This window comes from Aquarana catesbeiana, linkage group LG05, assembly GCF_042186555.1.
Source record: "Aquarana catesbeiana isolate 2022-GZ linkage group LG05, ASM4218655v1, whole genome shotgun sequence".
NCBI lineage: Eukaryota > Metazoa > Chordata > Amphibia > Anura > Ranidae > Aquarana > Aquarana catesbeiana.
Genome location: NC_133328.1, coordinates 643,607,957 through 643,628,178, shown reverse-complemented (window position 1 = coordinate 643,628,178; position 20,222 = coordinate 643,607,957). Strand labels below are relative to the sequence as shown.

Sequence of the window (20,222 nt, the reverse complement as noted above, 5' to 3'; positions counted from 1 at the left end):
CTCTGTGGCCTTTTCATGTCCTTGTGATCTCTTCTGTCCTGTTCTTGATTGTCGGTTTGATCCTCTGTGGCCTTTCCTTGGTCACTGGCAGCTTCTCCTGTCCTTCAGTAGACACCACCCCAACTGGTTCGAATTTGGACATTGGTTCTTTAGTTGATTATGAGTTTCAGATGGTTCCCAATACCTTCTTATGGATCTGTCAGTAGTTGGACTACTTTTGGATGTCCTGACTGTATCTGAATTCCTGTGTTCCTCGAAGGACGAGAAAGAAAACAAGATTTTTCTACTTACTGTAAAATCTTTTTTTTGGGGGGGGGGGGTCCTTTGAGGGACGTGGGTCCCACAATTTTTTTTTTAACCTCTGCTCTGGTACTGCGTTTCTACAAAACTGGGTAGAAGAAAAAACAAAAATGTACATTAAGTATAAAAATTCTTTCTTGTAAATTTGTCTGACCTGTTAATGTAGTTGAAAAAAAATTGTTTTTCAGTCTGCAACTTCCATTAAAGTAATCACTAGTGGTCCTGCCATGAAGGTTCCTGTCCAGGCACTTCCTGTTATAGGGTGACAACGCTCTTCCCTGTCTCCCAATTATATTCCTGCATTGTTACAAGCTGTCCTGCCAACACGTATTGCGAAGACACTATCAGAAAACCAGAAAAATGAGGAGCAGCTGATATCGGAGCGAATGTCTGTAGAGAGGAAGTGGTTGAATGAGGCTATATTAGATTAGCATTAGAGGGTAAAAATGGAGGAGAAAAGGTAAAAACTGGATTTTATTGAAAAAAAAAAAAAATGAGATTTATGATACACAGTGCACAGACCAAACTAAATGTCACCCAGTCAGGGTTTATATCTATTTATTTTTACTGTTCGATGATAAATAGTATGAAAAAAAAAATCCCAGTATTGCCAGAAATCAAGCAAATGAGCTTTAGCCTTCCGTAGTGAGCTGACAACACCGTGCCTCTGAAGAACTGAAATCTCAAGCAGTGTTGTCAGCTCTGGCTGCTGGACTACAAAACTCCACCCATCCCTGCCCCTCCCCCACCTATCCCTCCGCCCTCTGTCCCTCTCAAAAATCCCTACACTAATTTCTTTACCAGTTATTCAATAATGTCACGGGGGGGGGGCAGGAGGGGAAGCTGCCCCGGGTGCAGTGGAGCAAGGGAGCAAAGAATGGATGCAGGGTGGTACACCTATTCTACAGCATGTATTAACAGTGGGGAGCAATTCTGGATCCTTGCCCTGGGCACTGGACGACCCTGTCCAGATACTGTGTGTGTGTGGAGGGGGGGAGGTAATTAAAGCTGTATTTCCCAATTTAAAACAATATAAATAAAAAAATAATAATGCTCAGACCTTTATTATACCCTTTTAAGTGTAATGTTAATTTAGTCTTTTTAAGTTTCACCTCTTTTTTTTTTTTTTTATGCACCTCACTCTGACAACCTCTTTGTGTTGAGCTTTAATTTGGAGAATTAAGGGGCGGAAGGGCAGCCAATCAAAATTCAGTTCTATTGCTGATCTGTATAAAAACAGGCTCCCCCTACTTGTGTACACCCAGGCTGCTCATTGGTGGGATTCTGCAGTGTTTTTCCATACTGAGCTTTTGGTTGATTACTATCTGCTGTCCACCAGATGGCTGAGCCGTCAGTTCACTGTCGCTGTGGGGGGGTGTGGTCACCACATGATCCGCTTTCCGCACAGTTTGGGGATATCGATGGCGTGGATGAGACGGATGGCGGTCTGTTCAGCTCCTGAATCTTCAGCTTCCTTTTTGCTGCATTCAGAGGCTTTGTTCTTTGCTGGTGTTGTCCAGAACTAAGAGATGGAAAATAGATTACTTTATTATATACATACACTGTGTGTATGTGTGTATATATATATATATATATATATATATATATATATATATATATATATATTATTATTATTTAAGGTACTTATATAGCGCCGTCAATTTACACAGTGCTTTACATATACATTGTACATTCACATCGGTCCCTACCCTCAAGGAGCTTACAATCTAAGGTCCCTAACTCACATTCATATACTAGGGCCAGTTTAGACAGAAGCCAATTAACCTACCAGCATGTCTTTGGAGTGTGGGAGGAAACCGGAGTACCCGGAGGAAACCCCCCGCAGGCACAGGGAGAACATGCAAACTCCAGGCAGGTAGTGTTGTGGTTGGGATTTGAACCAACAACCCTTTTTTTTTTTTTTTTAACAGAAAAGTTTTTATTTATAACAAATACAAAAATAATACAAAAGAAAACAAAAAAAAAACACGGTACATCGTAAGTATATCATAGCAATATATCCTACCTAGAAATAATAGATCACATTTAATTAGGGCGAATGAGAGTTGATGATGCTACAAAATACTACTCCGGAGTACGGGACGGAGCCTGGTATTCCTGCCTAACATTTGCGCTGGTTTATAACCATAATCTATAGTTGGTAGGGGGGAGATAGGAAGAGGAGAAAGGAAGGGGGAGAGAAGGGAAGAGGGGAAGGGGGCTACATTGGACCCAGTTATACTATGGCACTTTCTTAAGCGTATATTTGACCATGACAGATCAATCAAGCTCTTTGGTTAAATGCACATTAGGAAAAGGGTTCACCAGTCAAACAGAACTATACGGGAAGAAGGAGGGCTTCAAGTATAGGTCCCGATGTTTCCTAACTTATCTATACCAGCATAACGTCAAAACCCAGAGTAGGCAGGCAAGCCAGGGCTATCCAAATTATTAAGGTTTTATCTATATTTCAAGGTCTGGACAATCAGCGCATGTGACCCAGCAGTATCATTAGTTTTTAAGCTAACTTCAAAGACCGCCTCAGACCGAAAGTGATCTAGTGGTCACCCATGGTTTCCACACCCTATCAAATTTTTGAGGGCATTTACGGCCCATATACGTCAGTCTGTATAAGGGTAGTACCGCATCCACCAGGGCACACCATTGAGTCACCGTGGGGGGAATGGGTAGTTTCCATTGTTGGAGGAGAGCTTTTCTTGCATAGAAGCATAGATAAAACAAAAGCAGTTTGTCATATGTAGAGTGAGTTATTAATTCTGTAATCCCTAAAATAAGGATCCTAGGATCTAAGGGCATAGACAGGTTGGTGACACTATTAATTTCCTCAACCACTTTCTTCCAATATTCCTGAATGACAGGACACTCCCAGATGACGTGATAAAACGTCCCCAGCGACTGTTGACATTTTGTACAGTGTTCTGATTGCGAAGGATATATCCGCGCTAGTCTTTGTGGCGTATAGTACGCTCTGTGTATGAATTTGAGTTGGATAAATCTATCCCTAGCCGAGATCACTGTCAGTATATAGTTTTGAATCGCTGTTTCCCATTGTTCATCAGAGAGATCAGTTATGTCTGACTTCCACATTTGTAGGAGATGTGGGTTCTTCTCTGCGTCCCCGCAGGTAAGGCGTAAATATATGGAAGATAGTATCTTGTCTACCCCCCGCGAGGTAAGGAAGCTTTCCACCATATTTGATGCCACTGTAACTACTCTGGGGAATTGTGTTTGCGTAGCATGTTTTAGTTGAAGATACCGAAATAACATCCACGAAGGGAGCTGATATGTTCTTTTAAGTTCTGGGAATCCCATATTTAGCCCATGTACTGGGGTCTGGGATGGACCTGAAGTGTGGAAGTCTGGGATTACCCCATAGTGGGGTGTGAGGGGAAATAGTGTCCTTACTGGCTATGGCTGCAGTGACTTTATCCCATACTTGTATTGTGGTGCGCATTGGTAGAGTTATATGTGAGCTGGCTTTTACTCCTCTATAGACAACGTTCGTAAGGGCTGAGTAGGAACCCATTATGGCTGCTTCAAGGTTTAGCGCGGGGTTTGATCTAGTCTGCTTGAACCACCAGCGAACAGTGACCAGCACTGCCGCCCAGTAATATTTCTGGAAGCATGGTAATGCCAGGCCTCCAGAAGATAGGGGAAGTTGTAGCTTGGCTTTCGCTATTCTTGGGACTTTCCCTCCCCATATAAAAGAAGAGATTACCCCATCTAGTTTGTGAAAAAAAGAGACAGGGATTGGAACCGGGGTGTTCCTAAAAATATATAAGAACTTGGGAAGAAACGTCATTTTTAATAGATTCACCCTTCCCACTGGTGTCAATGGAAGTGATCTCCAGGCCTGACATTTTGCAATGAGGTTTTGGAGGATTGGGTATAAATTGTTCGTTAGATATTGGGTTAGGTCCCTGCATATCTCAATACCAAGATATCTAAACTGGGTGACAACAACCCTTTTTACATATATATATACACACACAGCCCTTGCCAAAAGTTTTGAGAATGACACAAATATTAATTTTCACAAGTCTGCTGCTTCAGTGTTTTTAGATCTTTCTGTCAGATGTTACGATGGGATACTGAAGTACAATTACAAGCATTTCATAAGCGTCAAAGGCTTTCATTGACAATGACATGAAGTTTATGCAAAGAGTCAATACTTGCAGTGTTGACCCTTCTTATTCAAGACCTCTGCAACTTGCCCTGGCATGCTGTTCATCAACTTCTAGGCCACATCCTGACTGATGGCGGCCCATTCTTGTATAATCAATGCTTGGAGTTTGTCAGAATTTGTGGGGTTTTTTTTTTTTTGTTCACCCGCCTCTTGAGGAATGACCACAAGTTCTCAATGTGACTAAGGTCTGGGGAGATTCCTGGTCATGAACTTAAAATTTCCATCTTTTGTTCCCCAAGCTACTTAGTTCTCACCTTTGCCTTAGGGCAAGGTGCTCCATCATGCTGGAAAAGGCATTGTTCCTCACCAAACTGTTTGTGGATGGTTGGGAGAAGTTGCTCTCAGAGGATGTTTTTGTACCATTTCTTTATACATGGCGGTGTTCTTAAGCAAAATTGTGAGTGAGCCCATTTCCTTGGCTGAGAAGCAACCCCACACATGAATGGTCTCAGGATGCTTTACTGTTGGCATGACACGGGACTGATGGTAGCGCTCACCTTTTCTTTTCCGTAGAAAGTTTTTTTCCGGATTCCCCAAACAATCAAAAAGGGGATTTAGAGAAAATGACTTTACCCCAGTCCTCGGCAGTCCAATCCCTGTACCTTTTGCAGAATATCAGTCTGTCCCTGATGTTTTTCCCGGAGAGAAGTGGCTTCTTTGCTGCCCTTCTTGACACCAGGCTATCCTCCAAAAGTCTTCTCCTCACTGTGTGTGCCGATGTCCTCACACCTGCCTGCTGCCATTCCTGAGCAACCTCTGCACTGGTGGTGCCCCCGATCCCGCAGCTGAATCAACTGTAGGAGACGGTCCTGTCACCTACTGGACTTTCTTGGGTTGCCTGAAGGCTTCTTCATAACAATTGAACCTCTCTCATTGAAGTTCTTGATGATCTGATAAATGGTTGATTTAGGTGCAATCTTAGTAGTAGCAATATCCTTGCCTGTGAATCACTTTTTGTGCAAAGCAATGATGACTGCACGTGTTTCCTTGCAAGTAACCATGGTTAACAGAGGAAGAACAATGATTTCAAGCACCACCCTCCTTTTAAAGCTTCCAGCCTGTTATTCTAACTCAATCAGCATTACAGAATGATTTCCAGCCTTGTCCTCGTCAACACTGACACCTGTGTTAACGAGAGAACCACTGATATGATGTCAGCTGTTCCTTTTGTGGCAGGGCTGAAATGCAGAAGAAATTCTTTTTGGGGATTAAGTTAAGTTTCATGGCAAAAAAGACTTTTCAGTAAATTGCACTTCGTCTGATCACTCTTCATAACATTCTGGAGTATATGCATATTGCCATCATAAAAACTGAGACAGCAGACTTTGTGAAAATAATTATTGTGTCATTCTCAGAACTTTTGGTCATGGCTGTATATATATATATATATATATATATATATATATATATATATATATATATATATACACCAATTAGCCATAACATTATGACCAATCACCCTAACCCATCAAGGCATGGACTTCACTAGACCTCTGAAGGTATGCTGTGGTCATCAGTAGCAGATCCTTGAAGTCCTGTAAGTTGTGAGGTGGGCCTCCATGCATCAGACTTGTTATTCCAGCACATCCCGAAGATTTGGAGAATTTGGAGGCCAAGTCAACCCCTCAAACTAATCAACACCTCAAACTTGTTGCATTCCTCAAACCTTCCTTAAATGCATCAGATCAGGCCACCATCTTCCATTGCGCCGTGGTCCAATTCTGACATTCATGTGCCCATTTTAGGAGCTTTTGGCTATGGACATGGGTCAGCATGGGCACCCTGAACGGTCTGCAGCTACACAGCCTCATACGCAACAAACTGCAATGCTCTGTGTGTTCTGAAATTTTTCTATTAGAACCAGCATTCACTTTTGTTTAGCAATTTGAGCTTCAGTAGCTCTTCAACTGGTTCAGACTACACGAACCAGCATTCCCTACCCCACCTCCATCAATGAGCCTTCCCTCCGCAACCTCCTTCGATGAGCCTTGGCTACCCCTGACCCTGTCACCGGTTGGCTGGTTTTCCTTCCTTGGACCACTGCAGACCGGAGACATCCCACAAGAGCTGCAGTTTTGGAGTTGCTCTGACCCAGTCGTCTAGACACTACAATTTGGCGCTTGTCAAAGTCGCTCAAATTCTTACACTTACCCGTTTTTTTCTGCTTTGAACACATCAACATCAGGGACAACATGTTCGCTTGCTGCCTAATATCCAACCTACTTTCAGACACCATTGTAACAAGATAATCAATGTTATTCACATTACCTGGTCATAATGTTATGGCTGATCGGTGCATTTAAATAAAAACATCCTAATATGGTCTGCGAACAAAGTGAAAAAATGGGATACAAAAGATAAGTAAATGATAATGTCCAACAAGAGAGTGTCTCTCCCAAAGCAATGGAATATGGCATAGGGTCCACTGCCTTGCATCTCTCTCCAGGGTTGGGAAATCCTTGATAAATACTGAAAATAGAACAAACACAGAGCGCATTGATTTGGTGTAAAACCCTCAATGTGACTTTATTGCATAAAAGTAATATACTTACGAAAAAAAAAAAAAAACTGGATGAGCTGAGGACTCTGATGAAGAGGAAACACCCTTAAAAAGTATAAGTGTGATAAGGCTCTGATGAAGATGGTGTGCTCTTGAAACAGGTAAGTATGATGAGGCTCTGATGAAGCAGATGTGCTCTTGAAACATGTAAATGTATGATGAGGCTCTGATTAAGAGGAAACACCCTTTTAAACGCATAAGTATGATAAGGCTCTGATGAAGATGGTGTGCTCTTGAAACGGGTAAGTATGATGAGGCTCTGATGAAGCAGATGTGCTCTTGAAACATGTAAATGTATGATGAGGCTCTGATTAAGAGGAAACACCCTTAAAACGCATAAGTATGATAAGGCTCTGATGAAGAGGGTGTACTCTTGAAACAGGTAAGTATAACAGGGCTCTGATGAAGAGGATGTGCTCTTAAAGCACGCCAGTATGATGAGGCTCTGGTGAAGAGGGGGTGCACTTGAAACACGTACACTAAGTATACTAAGGCTCTGATGAAAAAGTTGTGTGCTGTTAAAACAGGTAAGTATTGTAGCAAGGTCTTTTACCTCTTTTGGTCTAATCAGGACCTCCAAGGCCAAAGATAGCTGACATCCTTCAATATGTAGTGGGTTGTGAGGCATAGTGGGTGCAAAGATGGTGAAAGTCATTGGGCGCCAGACACTTTATGGATGCAATAGAGGTTTTATTTCTTTTAACGGTACTTTTATATTTTGCAAGGGAAAGAGGGTTAGGGCCAGGACACCCTTAGATAGTAGCAAACTCAATTGTCAGACTTCGAGACTTCAATAGGAGAACAGCTGTGCAGGGAAAAGCCCCAGCAACAAGCCACATCTGCACTTGCAGGAATGCTGTTTCCTATGGTAACAGTCCTTTAATGGTTCCTAACTCAAACGTAACAGTTCTTTCAGCTCCACTAAAACTGCGCCTTGTAGTTCTTCAATACTGAGCTCCTGGTCTCTCACTAGACCCTCTGATTCACTGACTATGAATCCCTTGAGCTCCTCCAAGGTTTGCAGTGGTTTCCCCTCAAGCGTCACCCCCGCTTCTCTGCTGGGTCACTTCTGGTTGGACTGCAAGCTGCAATCCCAACCCTGCACTGCTCTCTCTCAATTCTGGATAGGCCCTCACACAGCCTAGCAGCCAGATGCCCCCGATATAGGCCCAAACTCCGGCCTAGCAGCCCTCCCGACCTAGCAGCACTCCAATAAAGAGGGGGCATCCTTGAAACACTAAAGCTATGCTGGGGCTGTGATGAAGATGGCATGCCCTGGAATTACGTAAGCTATGATGGGGATTTGATGAAGGGGGTGCACTCTCAAAACTCATAAGCCATGATGAGGCTTTGATGAAGAGGCTGTGCCCTTGAAATGCATAAGTTATGATGCTACTCTGAGGTTGTGTCCATGTTGGCAATTCAGGTTCCGAGGGTCAGACAGCCAAGCCTGGTGGTTGGGGACATATTGGTTTCATGTAGTGCAAACCCATCTAGTTTTTTGTGAGTACAATACTTTAGATGCAATAAAGTCACGTTAAAGGTTTTATGCTAAACTGGTGAGCTCTCTGTTTGTTCTATTTAATAATATGAATACACAGATGTCAACTCTACCAGAGTACACACATGTTGGCTCCACCACAGCACTCAGATGATGGCTTCACCACAGCAAGCAGATGATGACTCCACCAGAGTACACACATGTTGGCTCCACCGAGTACTCACATGTTGGCTCCACCGAGTACTCACATGTTGGCTCCACCAAAGCACAAGGAGGTTGGCTTCAACAGTGTACACAAGTGTTTACTCCACCACAGCACACAGATGATGGCTCCACCAGAGTACACAGATGTCAGCTCCACCAGAGCACTTAGGTGATGGCTCCACCAGAGCACACACATGTTGGCTCCACCAGAGTACACAGATATTGGCAACACTAGTGTACACAGATGTTGGCTCCACCAAGGCACACAGATGTCGGCTCCACCAAGGCACACAGATGTTGGCTCCACCAAAGCACACGGATGTCGGCTCCACCAGTGTACACAGATGTTGGCTCCACCAAAGCATAGGGATGTTGGCCCCAACAGTGTACACAGGTATTGGCACCACCACAGTGCACAGATGTCGGCTCCACCAGAGCACTTAGGTGATGGCTCCACCAGAGCACACACATGTTGGCTCCACCAGAGTACACACATGTTGGCTCCATAAGAGTATACAGATATTGTCTACACCAGTGTACATAGGTGTTGGCTCCACCAGATCACACAGAGGATGGCTCCACCAGTGTACAAAGATGTTGGCTCCACCACAGCACACTGATGATGGCTTCAACAGTGCACATAGGTGTTGGCTCCACCAGATCACACAGATGTTGGCTCCACCAGAGCACACATATGTTGGCTCCACCAGAGTACACAGATATTGGCAACACTAGTGTACACAGATGTTGGCTCCACCAAGGCACACGGATGTCGGCTCCACCAAGGCACACGGATGTTGGCTCCACCAAAGCACACGGATGTCGGCTCCACCAGTGTACACAGATGTTGGCTCCACCAAAGCATAGGGATGTTGGCCCCAACAGTGTACACAGGCATTGGCACCACCACAGTGCACAGATGTCGGCTCCACCAGAGCACTTAGGTGATGGCTCCACCAGAGCACACACATGTTGGCTCCACCAGAGTACACACATGTTGGCTCCATAAGAGTATACAGATATTGTCTACACCAGTGTACACAGATGTTGGCTCCACCACAGCACACTGATGATGGCTTCAACAGTGTACATAGGTGTTGGCTCCACCAGATCACACAGAGGATGGCTCCACCAGTGTACAAAGATGTTGGCTCCACCACAGCACACTGATGATGGCTTCAACAGTGCACATAGGTGTTGGCTCCACCAGAGTACACAGATGTTGGCTCCACCAGAGTACACAGATCTCGGCTCCACCAGAGTACACAGATCTCGGCTCCACCAGAGTACACAGATCTCGGCTCCACCAGAGTACACAGATGATGGCTGTGTTAAACTGGTGAGTCACGTCTCTTATCATTACATGGGATTCATTGTGGCATTCAGATTTGAGCTATGAAAATATTGCCCTTCCAATATGCAGCCAGGTATGAATTTATGTAATTTCTAAAAACAATTTATTTTCATACATCAGGGGACACAGAGCCATAGTAATTACTATGTGGGTTATAGGCCACCTTCAGGTGATGGACACTGGCACGCCCTAAATTAAAAAGTGCACTCCCTATATAACCCCTCCCACTACTGGGAGTTTTCAGTTTTTTCACCAGTGTCTAAGGTGTTGGTCTCGAGTAAAGATGTGCTGTGCTGAGCTCCACTGGAACAATCCTTGCTGGGGCTAGCCATGTTGACGGATCCATTCAGAGTGTCTTTTAGACCAGGTTGAATGGTACCCGGCCTCGTATCCGAAGAAACAAGGTTTTTTTGCTTGCAAATGCTTCTCTTTCTAGAGAGCTGGACCCTGGGATCCAGTACTTTTGGTAGTAAGGCCAATAAAGTTTAACTGGCAGGGTGCTGTTGCAGGTCCAGGATTGTGGGATACCTCAAGGTTCCCCTGTTCCTGAAGGTTTTACGGAGCCCACCGTGAAGGGTGAAGATTGGGTCTGATGGTTTTACCCAGGGCTTTTTTTCTTAAACAATAGGTGCTGGAACTCAACCACGACCCCCCCAAAACCCCTCCCCCCACACACACCCTCCAAATCACATCAAATAGTGGGTGTGGTCAGTCAAATTTCACGAACAGTAGTAGGGTCCTAAAGGGGCATTAAATACCAAGATTGCATTACGTACAGAGTGCAGAGTTCAGGGGTATTACATACAGAGTGCAGAGCTGTCACTTGTAAACACAGAAACCAGACTTCTGTGTTTACAAGTGATCGTGGTCAGCAGCCCCCCCCCCCCCCCCCTAAGGGTCTGAGCCAGAGGTGGTGGAACTGAGTTCCACCAAGTTCCCCCTGAAAAAAAGCCCTGGTTTTACCACAGATAACCCTGCGGCGGGGAAAAGGTAAGTGGAGATTTTTTTCTGAAATTTTTTTCGTGTAAAGTCTCCTTTAACTGAATAATGTTGTCATGCCTATATGTCACCACTGGGGGCTGTGTTGAGCACCCACCGCCTCATGCTGAAAACATTCACTGTGTCAGGAGCCGAACACTTACTCCTTCTCCTCCGGCCAAAACAGCAGATCCTCCAGTAAGAAAGGGGTGAATTGTCTCCCTGTTAGTGGTCCCTATGCTGGGATTCCCCCCTCAGGGCGGTTTTAAGCCCAGATACTTTTAAAAAAAATCCGCTGCGGCCACCTGGCGGCTCCCCCCCCCCCCGCCGGTCTGGCTTTAGGTCCGAAGGTACCTGTAGTCCGCCGCTTGCGCGGGAAATCCCGTCCTTTTTTTGAAAGGAGGGCAGAGCCATAGGCAACGCGAGGGGGGGGCGGGGCTAACAGCGTCGGCGTTCTCAGACGCCGGGAACACGTGGAGGAAGTGTTTAAAAGCACACTGTGTGCTGCTGCAGGCTGTGGAGGGACACAAGAGCAAAGAGGTGGCATTGTTTCAGGTTTGGTGACACAGGCATTTCCCTTGACACATTATTATTGCTTCAGGCTGGGCATTAATAGCAGCATTATATGGCTGGACTATAACCTAGCAGTGTATGCATTCCTTTTGGTATCTCCTCTGTTTATTGTACATTAGGCTATGAGTGGAAGAGGGACCAGGAAATCCACAAAGGGTTCTAAGGGTCCGAGTGTTTTACAACAACCTAAATCCATGACCAAAAGAATGTCTTCCTCCTCTGAGAGTGATGCGGTCGGTCAAAATGAGCCGTCAGGGGAGAACTGGTGTTGCAGTAGCGCGGAACACTTCAGTCCCTGTATATACCCTGTTTCCCTGAAAATAAGACCTAGCGTGATTGTCGGTGATGGCTGCAATATAAGCCCTACCCTGTTTCCCCGAAAATAAGCCCTACCCTGAAAACAAGACCTACAAGGACTTTAACTAGGGCTTATTTGGGGGGTAGGGCTTATATTGCAGCCATCACCGACAATCACGCTAGGTCTTATTTTCGGGGAAACAGGGTATATCACACAGGACTTTTTTTCTTCTACCATTTCTAGTGGAAAAGAAGATTTGATGCTATGATCACTTTCCATAGTGGGTTCAATCATAGCAGATCCCCATCCAGTGCTCAGGACCCTCATTTTGAGGTACAAGGGGCAGGGGATCAGGAAGGTCTTCCAAAGAGACCTGGAAAATACTAATATATCCTCTTCTGAGGATCCTAGTATAGAGGGAGTAATCTCACATTTCTGGTACACTCCCTCACTAGATTGGTTAGTTTAACCCTTTTGCTGCCTGTAGTGCAGTCTAGTGATGAGCCCACCTCTGGTTGGGATCACTATCCTGTTTCCCCAAAAATAAGACCTAGCGTGATCGTCGCTGATGGCTGCAATATAAGCCCTACCCCCCAAATAAGCCCTACCCTGTTTCCCCAAAAATAAGCCCTACCCTGAAAATAAGCCCTACCCTGAAAATAAGACCTACAAGGACTTTAACTAGGGCTTATTTGGGGGGTAGGGCTTATATTGCAGCCATCACCGACAATCACGCTAGGTCTTATTTTTGGGGAAACAAGGTAACCTTCCCCGTCTAGGGACGCTTTTCCTATTTATTCATGCCTAAAAAAGCTGATATATTCAGATGGGAGGTTGCAGCAATTAAGGCTGCAATCACCTCGGAACACCTGGATAAGCTGGTATTTTCTTTCAAAAAAGTGTATCTATGGAGGTAGAATTCTATAAGGAGTTGAAACTTCTGCTTAAGAACAATATGTCTCTGGCAGGTTCAGTAGCGCAGCCGATTCTTACGGCAATTGGGGTATCTCAGTCCATAAAGGATCAGTTTGTAGAGATACTTAAGAATCTTTCTGATCAGCAGGCCCAGCAATGGGCTGGCATATCAGATGCACTATGTTTTACGGTGGATGCGATGATAAATTGTATCATTCAAGCCTCACGGCTTCTGCTGGGACTAGTACATACACACAGAGTCCTGTGGCTGGTAAAATTGGTCAGCCGAAGCACCATGTAAAAGCTCCTAGCCCTTTTCATTGTGAACGGTTATTGGAGACGATCTGGATAAATATATCCAAAGGATTTCTAATGGGAAAAGTTATCTTTTGCCAGTAAAAGAAGAAGTTCAAACATTTCTCCTTTTAGCATGCTTCCTCTCAGTACCAGGGGCATCTGCCCCTAGGTAGTCTCAATGGCCTTCACCGTCAAGCTCAAGAGGTAGACCTCAGGGACAGTCCAAGGAACAGAAGAGGTCTTGGGGCAGAAAGCCTGACAAAGCAAAATGCTAAGGCCTCCTTATGAAGGAGCACCCCTGCTCGCTCGGGTGGGGGGGGGGGGGGAGGCTTCTGCAATTTTCAAATCTGGCAGGAACAATGTCAGGACAGATGGGCTTCCTCAGTTTCTCTAGGTTACAAACTAGAGTTCCAAGAGTTCCCGTTTCCTCGTTTTCTAAAGTCAAATGTTTACAGAAATCCAGAGGAAAGAAGTCTCTCTTTTTAGCTCTGGATCATCTTTTATTTCAAGAGGTGATATCAGAGGTTCCCTTAGAGGAACAGAGTTCAGGGTTTTATTCAAACCTTTTTTATTCTTATGGTTCCAAAACCAAATGGGGAGGTAAGACCCATTTTAGATCTCAAAGATCTGAACCAGTACTTAAATATCTGGTCCTTTCGCATGGAGTCAATCCAATCGGTGGTCTCCATTTTGCAAGGAGGAGAGTTCTGGCATCAATTGATATCAAAGATTCATATCTCCACATACCGAAATTTCCCGTTCATCAGAAATTTCTACACTTCGAAGTAGAAAATCGCCATTTTCAGTTTGTGGTTCTGCCATTTGGTCTAGCCACTGCATCACGGGTATTCACAAAAATCCTGACACCTCCCTTAGTCAGGTTATCGGCCCAGGGCATAAGGGCCCTAGCCTATTTAGATGCTCTGCTTTTGGTAGATCAATCAGTCTCTGGTCTAAACCAAAGTTTAATCGCTGCTGTAAGCTACCTGGAATGCCTAGGTTGAAAACTCAACCTAGAAAAATCCTCCTTAAAACCATCAAGGAGATTACAGTTCTTGGGGCTAGTCATAGATACTGTATAAAGAAGGTATTCCTACCCCAGGCAAGAATTGGTTCCATTAAAGAACTAATTCAACTTGTCAAAGCAAAGAGAAATCTTCCATTCAGATGTGCATGAAATTGTTAAGGAAAATGGTGGCCTCCTTCGAGGCCGTTTCTTATGTGCAGTTTCATTCAAGACTGCTAGAAAACGCTATTCTGTCGGTCTGGAACAAGAAGGTTCAGGCTTTGTTTTTTTTTCCAATGCTCTTATCCCCCCAGGTGTGTCTGAGCCTCAATTGGGGGTTAATGTCAGCAACCTCCAAAAGGGGAAATTCTTTTTTTACCAGTATCTTGGAAAATGGTAACAACGGAGGCCAGCCTTCTAGGTTGGCGAACAGTCCAGGAAGAAGCTTCTGTCCAGGGGAAATGGTCCAAGGACCAGAAAGGACCCTGTCCGTCAACGTTCTAGAAATTAGGGCAGTACATCTGGCCCTGGAGTTCTAGACGCTCAAGCTGCGGAATTGTCCTGTCAGGATTCGATCCGACAATGCCACGGCTATGGCTTGCATCAATCACCAAGGGGGCACGAGAAGTAGTGCAGTCCAAAAATAAGTGAATCATGTTCTGGCTTGGGCAGAAAACAGCATACCTTGTCCATCAGCAATGTCCATTCCAGGGATAGAGAATTGGCAGGCGGACTATTGAGTCGCCAACTATTGTTTCCGAGACAATGGTCCCTTCACCCCAACATCTTCTTCTCGATATGTCAAGAATGGGGTATTCCGGACATAGATCTGTTCGCGTCCAGGTTCAACAACAAAGTCGACAACTTTGTGTCTTGGACGAATTATCCGCTAGTGTGCGGAACAAATGCCTTAGTCTTCCCAATATGATCAGTTTGTTTTCACTGATCTATGCGTTCCCCCAGTTCTGCTACTTCCATGCCTTCTCCGCAGAATCAAGCAGGAAGGGGAAGAGGCGATTCTGGTGGTCCTAGTGTGGCCCAGGAGATCTTGGTTTGCCGAGATCATAAAGATGGCAGTAGAAGTCCCTTGAACTCTGCCAATATGGCCAGACCTTCTAGCTCAAGGTCCGGTATTCCATCCTACCTTACAAACGCTAAATTTAGCGTTTTTTTCTATTGAAACCCACAATCTAAAGGATCGTGGGTTATCTCCTACTTTGATTAATGCTAGGAAGCCGGCCTCCAGACTCATTTACTTTAGAATCTGGAAGGCACATTTTTTCTGGTATGGATCCAGGGGTTGGCACCCCAGGAAGTATGTCATAGGTAGGATTCTTGAATTCCTGCATATGGGATTAGAAGTGAACCTGGCCCTGAGTACGATCAAGGGCCAGGTCGCGGCCTTATCAATACTTTTTCAACGGCCTCTTGCTTCTCACTCTCTGATGCGTACTTTTATTCAGGGGGTAACAAGAAATAATCCCCCTGTCAGGGCACCTCTAAATCCTTGGGATTTGAATTTTAGTCTTGTCGGCTTTACAGAATCAGCCTTTTGAACCTGTACAGGAAATTACGTTAGTTCTTTTAAAGAAAAATAGTCTTTTTGGTTGTCATATCTTCTGCCAAGAAGAATATTGGAATTGGCGGCTCTGTCTTGTAAAGAGCCATATTTTTTCATGCATAAGGATAAGGTGGTATTGCGGCCTCATCCTAAATTTCTACCGAAAGTGATGGCTGGTTCTCATTTGAACCAAGATATTATTCTGCCTTTTTTCCCAGAGTCACAAGGCACTACATTCTCTTGATGTAGTAAGAGCGGTTAGGAAAACGCTCAGATTCGCAAAAACAGATATTTTGTTTGTGCTGCCAGAAGGTCCTAAAAGAGGACAAGCCGCATCGAAATCTACTATTTTACCAAATGGATTAGTCAAGTGATTGTTCAATCTTAGGGTCTGAGGAAGAAGGTTCCTCCTTTTCATGTTAAAACACATTCCACCAGGGCTGTTAGTGCCTCATGGGCGGTGCGTTACCAGGCCTCTATGGCTCAGATCTGCAAGGCCGCAACTTGGTCTTCAGTCCATACATTTACCAGATTCTATCAAATCGATGTAAAAGGTCATGAGGATATTGCCTTTGGGCATAGTGTACTGCAGGCTGTAGTATAAGTCCTCTGGCCTCTTAATGCCCTACCTTTTTATTGTGTTTCCCTCCCTTCAGTTGCCATTGCTATGGGACATCCCATATAGTAATTACTATGGCTCTGTGTCCCCTGATGTATGAAAAGAAAACAGGATTTTTAAAACAGCTTACCTGTAAAATCCTTTTCTTTGAAGTACATCAGGGGACACAGAGGTCCCTCCCTTCTTGGTATACACGTGTATTGCTTGGCTACAAAACTGAATACTTCCAGTAGTGGGAGGGGTTATATAGGAGTGCACTTCTTAATTTAGGGCGTGCCAGTGTCCATCACCTGAAGGTGGCCTACAACCCACATAGTAATTACTATGGCTCTGTGTCCCCTGATGTACTTCAAATAAAAGGATTTTACAGGTAAGCTGTTTTAAAAATTCTGTTTTCTTCTCCCTGCAGCCATGACAACAGGACTCTGTAGTTTGTCTCCAGGACAACCTCCTGCTTATGATTGACAGAAAAATTGCAGGATTTCCCAGAAATGTCCTTGAGGAGCTTTATTATTGATTGTGTACGATGGATATTACTTTTCCTAATTTTCAAAGATATCAGCAAGTGCACTGTAGGGGGCTACTTCGAGATCTGCAGACAGAAGCAGGTAAGAAACTTTCAATAAATAGCTGGATTGGGCGAATGTTCAATACCATCTATAGAATCCATAAACATCAGTGTAGCTATTTTGACCTTCTGGTGGTCCCATACAGACCTGCTCTGCCTTTGCTTTTCCCAGTTGGAGGATCCCCCTTTTGTCAGCACTCTGCTCCTTGATCCCCACTCCACCCTGCTTTTGGTGATGGTGATGTTTCGGGTGGAACGTTGGCGAGGAGCTCAGTTGATGGACCAGGTCCGACTTGAAGACTTTCCATCGGTTCTGCTCCAAGAAGATCCTACAGAGGTCATTGTCGCTACAATGGACAGAGTTAGGAAGGCAAACTTAGAATATGATCATGTCTGAGCCCACATGCATTCATTGTAAGGTGTCAGTAGAATCGAGATGACAATCGTTTGACCAGACAACAGATCACTGGGGGGGGGATAGAGACTACTGGAATAAGTCTACTACCCCCATAGATAAGCTTGTGACTAAAGTGTCCAGAAGCAGCCCCACCTCTCACCTCTATAGCATACACATGCATGCCCAGCCAAGCCTAGAGCACCTACTTAAATGAGAATCAAGACGATGGCTGTATTCAGGTTCAGTCTCTTCTCCGCCCTTAATGTTCTGTTCATGGTACAGTACAGAGTAGAACAAGACAGGGACAGATGGTTATGGCACAAAGACTATTTTTATGCCCAAGGCACGACACCTACAGTAGGTCATTGTTATATCAAAGATACAGCACTTAGGCCATTGTTATACCCAGGATAAGGCACCTAGACTATTGTTAAACCCAGGATACAGTGCGTAGGCCATTGTTCTACCTAAGATATGGCACCTAGTCCAGTCTTATACCCAGGATATGGTACCAAGGTCATTGTTAAACCCAGGATACAGTGTGTAGGCCATTGTTCTACATAAGATATGGCACCTAGTCCAGTGTTATACCCAGGATATGGCACCAAGGTCATTGCTTACCCAGATATGGTACCTAGGACATTATTATACCCAGGATATGACACCTAGACCATTGTTATACCCAAGATATGGCACCTAGGTTATTGTTATACCCAAGATATAGCACCTAGGTCATTGTTATACCCAAGATATGGCACCTAGGACATTATTATACCCAGGATATGACACCTAGACCATTTTTATACCCAAGATATGGCACCTAGGTTATTGTTATGCCCAAGATATAGCACCTAGGTCATTGTTATACCCAAGATATGACACCTAAGTCATTGCTTACCCAGGTATGGTACCTAGGACATTATTATACCCAGGATATGATACCTAGGCCATTGTTATACCCAATATATGGCACCTAGGTCATTGTTATACCCAAGATATAGCACCTAGGTCATTGTTATACTCAAGATATGGCACCTAGGTCATTGTTATACCCAAGATATGGCACCTAGGTCATTGTTATACTCAAGATATGGCACCTAGGTCATTGTTATAGCCAGGGATGGCACCTAGGTCATTATTATATCCAGGAAATGGCACCAAGGCCTTCATTATACCTGGGATATGGCACCTAGGTCATTGGTTATTGTTATAGCTAGCCAGGATATGGCCCCTTGATCACTGTTATATCCAGGATATTGCACCTATGTGATTGTTATACCCAGGATATGGCACCAAGGTTATTGATATACCTGGGATACAACACCTTGTTGTTGTTATACCCAGGATACATCCCCAAAACCATTGTTATACTCAGGATATGGCACCTTGGTCATTATTGTACCCAGTCGGCCATTGCTATAGCCAGTGTATGGCACCTAGGCCATTGTTAAATCCAGGATAGGGCACCTAGGTTATTGCTCTACCCAGGATATATGGCACCAAGGCCATTGTTATACCCAGATTATGACAACTAGACCTTTGTTATAACCAGAATATGACAACTAGGTCATTGTTATACATGGGTATGGCACCAAGGCCTTTGTTATACCCAGTATATGACACCTAGGTCATTGTTAACCCAAGATAGGGTACCTAGGTCATTGCTATACCCAGGATATGGCACTTTGGCAATCGTTATACTCAGGATACAACACCTGGCCATTGTTAAACCTGGGATACAGCACCTAGTCTCATGCTCCTACCTGAGTCAGTCTCATGCGCCTATCCCTGTCAACGCCATCAGCTGCTCTCAAGGGTACTTGCACCCTTGTTGCCAGGCAATAAGGACAGTGCCCACTCAGCTTCAATTGGCCAGTGGTGGTGGGCCCGTACTGGGTGTACTCATTGCTAGTCAGAAGGTTTTTTTTTTCAAAACCTGCCTAGCCTTCCCTCTCACTTTGATTGGCCAGCAGCCAAACACCCTTGGTTCTGGCTACCCTGCCCTGATTAAATGCACTCCTCTGGTGCATTATTTAAGCATCACAAGCCCAGGAATCTGATCTAGTGATGGGAACTGCTACCTAGCTCCCTACCTATCATGTCCTGCAACCTGTGCTACCTGTCATTAGAGTCCTTGTAGCTGACCCATGCATCTTATCCAGAATACACTTTGGATTGCAGACTAACTTGACCTTTGAACTGTATACTGGATTACACTTGCTTGTTACCTGTCCTGACCTTGGACTGTCCCTGAATTCCGTTATCAGTTACTGCCTCTCATCTGACCAGCCTAAAATCTACAGGCACCCTCACTTAATCTGGCCATAGATGGAGTGTTTTTCTTTCCTGCAACCACAGCCAGTGTTGATGGGGAAGGGGTATCTCTTTCACGGATCTATTGTGTTCTCCCAGGAGGGGGGAGCCGGGATAACACAGTGGTTACTGCTAGTGGCTATAATAGCCGCTAGAAAAATTGGCATGTGAGATCCGGCAAGCTGTTTGTACCTAAGTTGATCGATCAACTCTAGTACATTCAGCTTGCCCATACATGGTTCGAATCTTGTCCGGTCCCTGCTGAACCGGGCAAGATTTGAACCGTTTATGGCCGGCTTTAGGTCATGATTATACCCAGAATATGGCACCTAGGTTTTGTTATACCCAGAATATGGCACTTGGATCATTGTTATATTCAGGGTACAGAATTTAGGCTATTGGTATACCCAAGATATAGCACCTAGGGCAGGGGTCTCCAGACTTTCTAAAGAAAGGGCCAGTTTATTGTCCTTCAGACTTTAGGGCTGGCTGGACAATGGCCAGTAGGAGTGGAAATTTTCCTGGCATCAGTGGGAGTAAACATCACCACATTTGGTATAAGGCGAAGGAA

The 20,222-nt window shown here is 44.6% G+C and overlaps 1 protein-coding gene across 1 annotated transcript in view; it reads right to left on the bottom strand.

The window, feature by feature from the left end:
* Window positions 1–806: 806 nt before the first annotated feature.
* LOC141145627 (cyclic nucleotide-binding domain-containing protein 2-like) overlaps window positions 807–20,222 on the bottom strand; it is a 72,766-nt gene continuing 53,350 nt past the window's right edge. Inside the window, exons 14-15 of the mRNA XM_073632457.1 lie at window positions 17,090–17,288; window positions 807–1,822 (exon numbers count right to left, since the gene is read on the bottom strand). Coding sequence (XP_073488558.1) covers window positions 1,682–1,822; window positions 17,090–17,288 — 340 coding nt within the window. The 3' untranslated portion in view covers window positions 807–1,681. The remainder of the gene's footprint in view (window positions 1,823–17,089; window positions 17,289–20,222) is intronic.